This window comes from Eretmochelys imbricata, chromosome 7 (genome assembly GCF_965152235.1).
Source record: "Eretmochelys imbricata isolate rEreImb1 chromosome 7, rEreImb1.hap1, whole genome shotgun sequence".
Taxonomy (NCBI): domain Eukaryota; kingdom Metazoa; phylum Chordata; order Testudines; family Cheloniidae; genus Eretmochelys; species Eretmochelys imbricata.
The window spans coordinates 62,536,444-62,542,443 of NC_135578.1; the positions used below are offsets into that span (position 1 = coordinate 62,536,444).

Sequence of the window (6,000 nt, forward strand, 5' to 3'; positions counted from 1 at the left end):
ACTGATTTAAAGTTGAATCACTGAAGCTTCGCACATAGACAAGGCGCTAGGGTTAAGGTGCCATGGACGCTTGGGAGCACGCCCAGGAATGGTCTCAAGCAGCTGGGAAGCAAGACAAGAATTCGTTTCAGCAAAGAGTCTTAACCTTACGCCCCTTCCCTGCTACCAGTTCCAGTCCTGACCCTTGGATAAAGAACCAGAGAGAGGGAGGTGGCCTGTGCTCGGGGCTCAAGCTGGAGATCAGGAAAGAACCGAAGTGAAATTAGGTGTCAAATTGTGGGGAATGTGTTCTAGCAAGGGGGGAGAGGTGCATGCCTGAGTGGGCCGTGGTCTGTTTTTGTTGGTGGAGGGGAGCAGCAGCTAAGAAGGGCCTGGGAAGGGGTGGGGAGGAAGGGAAAAGGGAAATGCTAACATCAAGTATACTCATCATCAGTGCTTCTAGAGCTGTGTGGATCAATGGTATTAACACAGGAGGGGGAGTTGGAAACTTCTGAGTTCTGGTTAAATTGGGCAAGTAGCTTAAACTTATGGGATGCTCCACTCATTGCTAGGCTGGCGCCTCTGCCTGGCCACCCTGTCGATTAGCTCGCAAGGTCTATGCCCCTTCCTATGGTTGCATATCATCACTCTGTCTCTCTCTCTGGTCCGCAGCACCTCTCTTGCTCCAGGAACCACACCATCCTCTTCATGACTTGGCCTTCTGGCCAGGTCATTCAATGCGCCCCCTTTTCAGGGTGTAGTCCTTCAAAGTCAGTCACTCCCACAGTGACCCAGGCAGTCTTCCAGTTCACTGCCCCACCAGTGCCACTTCCCCAGTGGCAGATTGCGGAGCTTGGGCCTGCCCTCTAGTCTGGGTTCCAGCCCAGGGACCCTACAACATGCTGCCAAGGTCTGTACAGTCCTCAACCTTGCTGCTTACTCCCTGGGCTACTTCCTACCCCAGCACTCCTCTCTCGCTGGGGTTTGCTGGCCTTTCTACTCTCTCCTCCCAGGGAGTAACTGTGGGCTACTTGTCTCTATAGCTCCCAAACACACCTCTCTTCTCTCAGGGAATGACTGTAGACTACCTCACTGCAACCTCCTTCCTGCTATCCGCTCCCTGGCTTTATAGAAGCCTCGCCTTTTCCCACACAGGGGAGCTTCCCCTAATTAGGACTTTCCTCTCAGCCTTCAGCCTAATAGGTTAATTGGCCCTTCTGGTCTCCATTAACCCCCATTAGCCCCTTCAGAGTGAACACCCCATCACACTCACTACCTCCATTAACCCTAACCCCTTCAGAGTGAGCACCCCATCACACTCACTACCTCAGTTTTCCCATCTTTAAAATGGGCGTGAGGATTAATGAGTTAATGCTTGCAAAGCATTCTGAAGATATAACACCTATTGAAAGATATAATTTCCTGCATGCTATTCTCCTCAAACTGTATACACAAGGGTTTGCTGGAAGAGCCACCAAGCTGGCTATGCCCAAGTCGTCACTCGGACAGCTATTTAGTTGCCTGCATGAGATGGTAGTCTTAGGACAATTTCAGGAAGTTGGTGAGACAGTGTGGGGAAAGCTCTCACTGATGCTGTTTGTTCTGCTGATAGTTCACTTGAGGCAATCAAGTATCTTGCAAGAGCAATAGTGAATGCTGAATGTTACTGAAATTTACATGCATGTATTGGGTGGACTTCTGAGAAGCTTCCATTGTCACTGAAACTGGGAAGCACAATGAGACAACTGTAGCCATGGAGCCATATACACTGCAGTTGTAGCCAAGTCAAGGGACCAGGTTACAACACACTCCCAGTTTTTAATGTAGATGGGATCACAACTATATTGCACAAGGAAATAAAATCCTTGGGCATGTCCAAGGCATTAGCACAGCTCAAGGACAGCCCAGCCCATCTAGACTACACAATGGAACCATATTGTAACCACACTGGGGACAGATATATGATGACTCAGTTGTGCTCCTAGTGTAGATGAGGCATAAGATAGAAAGAGCTGTGCTCTTCTTAGAGGGCCTGAGGTATCCCCAAAAAATCACTTAAATTATTATTTATTATTATTAGTTTGGTTTCTGGTATGTAGTTTTATTTGTTGTCAATGTGTATTGCTAGTAGATACATTTAATAAGTGCAATGATTCTGAACACCAAATCTTCATGAGAACATTCCTAGACATTTAAAAAGTGACTTAAAGATATTTTGGATCTATTCACTGATCAACAGCCTCTTGTTTGTCGTAGCTGAATGTCCAAATTTTGCAGCTGTTTCAGAAACCCTCGATTGGGTGAAATCCATCGATGTTCCTTCACTGCTTTGATGGCTTTGACTAACGGGAGGTGATGATTTATCATGAGGTATGCCAACACCAAAGAAGCTGACCTGCTTATTCCAACCGCACAGTGCACCAAAATTTTAGCTGGTAAGAGAAAATGAAAGCAAGTTATGGCCATGGAAGATCAGCAATATGTCAGATTAAGTTTAAATTAAAGGGGAGAAAAAATCCCCGAGGCTCTGAACAGAGTAGTTAGGTTAACAAGTTTGATTTTTAACCCTGGTATATACATCATATGAACTGCTAATAATCTGGAGTCCTGCTCACAAAAGTAATACTTATTCATACTTGATATCTCTTTTTGATAAGATTACAAGTTTGGTTGATAAAGGTAACAGTGTTGATGTAATATACTTAGATTTCTGCAAGGTGTTTGACTTGGTATCACATGGCATTTTGATTTAAAAAAACCCAAGAATGATATAAAATTAACCTGGCACCCATTAAATGGATTAAAACTGGCTTCTGCTAGCTCTCAAAATGTAATTGTAAGTGGGGAATTGTCACTGTGTGGGTGTGTTTTCAGTGGGGTCCCACAGGCATCTGTTGTTTGCCATATTGCTATTTAACATTTTTTATCCATGACCTGGAAGAAAACATAAAATCATCACTGATAAAGTTTGCAGATTACACAAAAATTGGAGTAGTAAATAATGAAGAGGACAGGTCACTGATTTAGAGCGATCTTGATCGCTTGGTAAATTGGGACTTAAGCAAACAGCATGCATTTTATTATGGCTAAATGTAAATATATACATCTAGGAACAAAGAATGTAGGCCATGCTTACTTGAAATCAATGGTGGCTACCCCTATAAATAAGGGTAGTAGGATTGGGCCTGGATGGGTGGAGAAAACACAAATTAAACTATAAGATAAATAAGAGGTTTATTGCCACCAGCTGAGGATCTTCCCTTTGTGGGCCGTTGTTAATTGTTATTCTGTTGCGGTAGTGCCTAGGGACCCAGCCCATTTATTCTAGGCACTGTACAAAGAGGTTATTCACTAGATTTTGTACAATGCATTGAAAGTTTCTGTAGTGTGGAGTGTTATCCTTCATGGCCCAATCCTGCAGCCCTTAGTCATGCTGGAGAATTTCTTAGCAATGAATGAGAGTTCTCACAGGAGTAAGGGCTATCGGATAAGGCTGTCTGTCTTTTTACACATTTGTGTTGATTTAAAAATGCATTTTTACAATATATAACAGCACACTGAGACAACAGACCAGCTAAGTCATGAATGCAAGCATGACTAGTAAAAATAAATAAGCAAAACACAGGGGCGGCACACAATGCACAATCAACCTGTGGAACTTATTGTCAGGGGATGTTGTGAAGGCCAAAACTATAACCAGATTAAAAAAAGAACTAGATAAGTTCATAGAGGATAAATCCATCAATGGCTATTAGCCAAGATAGTCAGGGATGCAACCCCATGGTCTGGGTGTCCCTAGCCTCTGACTGCCACAAGCTGGGAGTGGACAACAGGGAATAGATCGCTCTATGATTGCCTGTTCTGTTCATTCCCTCTGAAGAACCTGGCATTTGCCACTGTCTGAAGCCAGGATATTGGGATAGATGGACCATTGGTCTGACCCACTATGGCTGTTCTTATCCCTCTTGGACCACGTCTATGAGCTTTTCATACAGAAAATGAATACATCAGGCCAAAACACCAGTCAGGGATGGTCCAGACAATATTTAGTCCTGCCATGAGTGCAGGGGACTGAACTAGATGACCTCTCAAGGTCCTTCCTGTCCTAGGATTCTATGAAATCACATTACAGAATAATAGATTTAAAACAGGGCTACCTTTCTAAATGTCGTTTAGCTATGCATCCTTATACTTTCCCCCTCTTTTCCTCTTTCTTGTCCTACCCTCATATGTTCTTTCTATATCCTGTAGCATTGCTTCTTTGCTCTCATCAGGATTCATGGTGTCAGTAATTCATATACATTTTAAATATTCATTTTTCCTCTTCTAGATTCATCTTTTCTTCCCAGCTATTTTCACCTTGATTTTTCTCTCCTTTCTTTTCTATCCCAATCTCTCCTTGCTCTTCCAACTGTAAGTTTGGTCTTTTTTTCTCCCCTCCACTTCTCTGCATCCTCCCTTGATTCTTTTGAGATACTGGGGCTGGGAAGGAAGAGGTGCTAAGCACAGGTTGCACTCACGCTCCAAAGAGTGGGTAGTGAGTGCTCCAGAGAGTGAGCAGGTGACCATGAGTTAGTGGGTATCACCCTCCACATGTGGTTGAGTTGACCAAACTTGTGGGACCAACCAGGCAGAATAGCATGTAATCTAAAAGCAAACTGAATGGCAATGATTTCATACCTCCTGGTGTGTTCAAGGCTTTATGTATAAACTCTGCTGCAGAGAAAAAGTATTGGCTTATGTCGAAGTCTGGAAGGTCATAGGCTGGTACGCCATAGTAATCAATGGTAGTGCCATAAAAGTCTTGGCCTCTTTGGCATAACATTGTGCCATGGGCAGCATTTAAAACATGGGTAATGCCCATCTTCCATAAACCAAATCTGTTGTGAGCTGTAACTCTAAGGAAAAGACAAACATAAACAAGTAAATTTGCAGAGATATTTACAAAGCCAGAAATCTTTTGTGGTTGCATTTTCTAGGGCAGAAATTAAGGCATTGTTTCTCCTGACTACACAACAAACAACTACCCAATCATAATTTTATCCAGAATACATTTCAAGGACTGCACTGTTCAAACCTTCATCAAATAACACAACCAAGAACTGCCTCAGTGCAATATTCATAAGCCATGCTCACAATAAACAGGAGCACCAGAATTGTAGCAGTCTGAAAGAGGTAAAAAGTACTGTAGTGTTCTTAAATTCTACCAAACCAGTCCATAAAGTTATACTTACAGGTCTCCTAAGAAGAGGTTAGGCCATACTTCATCAGTGTGGTTACAAGAAGATTGCCCAGTATTCAAAAGCTGCTCTATGTCTTTAATTGTAGGGACTTCAGCTGTACATGTCTCAGAACCTATAGGGTCCTTTGCGAGCAACACATCCCCTTCAGCCATTGTCATTAAGACAGAAACTTTGCTCTCGGAAATCTGAGAAATTGAACCAATGCTGCCTTGTTTACTTGAATTTTGCCAACATTCCCAGCTGTCATTTTTCATTCGTGGAGACTAGTGGCAACAGGTGCTGATCAGCAGCATGGTAATATCCCGTTTAACATACTGTAAAAGAAACGCAGTAGCCCTATCGTCTGAGACAGCCATTAAATGATCAACAGCACAAAAAAGCAAAGGCTAATCAGTGCAATTATCATTTAAAGTAGGGAACATATTTTAAGCCACAGTGAGCTAAAGAAGAGTATATTTGTCTTTGGTGATTTGTCTGATCTTCCCATCTGGAGCACCACTTCCCTCCCGGCTGTCTTGTTCTCCTCTCTCACAACAGAATGAGGCCCCTGTCAGGTGCCAGAAACCCCTTCCTCCCAGTGGGCTGCTGGTCTCATTCTCCCCACCATCCCTAGCTTCTTGTTCAGCCCCTCTCTGGACACAGTGACATTTTTTTCCATACCAGAGTTCAACTTCTGATACAACCCACCTTCCCCTGCTGGGTTGTCAGCCTAAAAGACTTACTTGTCAGGCATTGACAGCAGGGGTAAATGGGTTGTATTGGGATGGCAGATCAGAGG

General features: G+C 43.5%; 1 protein-coding gene across 1 annotated transcript; it reads right to left on the reverse strand.

Annotated features, from left to right (window-relative positions):
- Positions 1–2,211: 2,211 nt before the first annotated feature.
- Positions 2,212–5,578, reverse strand: LOC144267658 (dual specificity protein phosphatase 13A-like). The gene is given in 3 exon segments (XM_077821805.1): positions 2,212–2,411; positions 4,660–4,877; positions 5,214–5,578. Coding segments are annotated over 3 exon segments (783 nt in total).
- Positions 5,579–6,000: the final 422 nt, after the last annotated feature.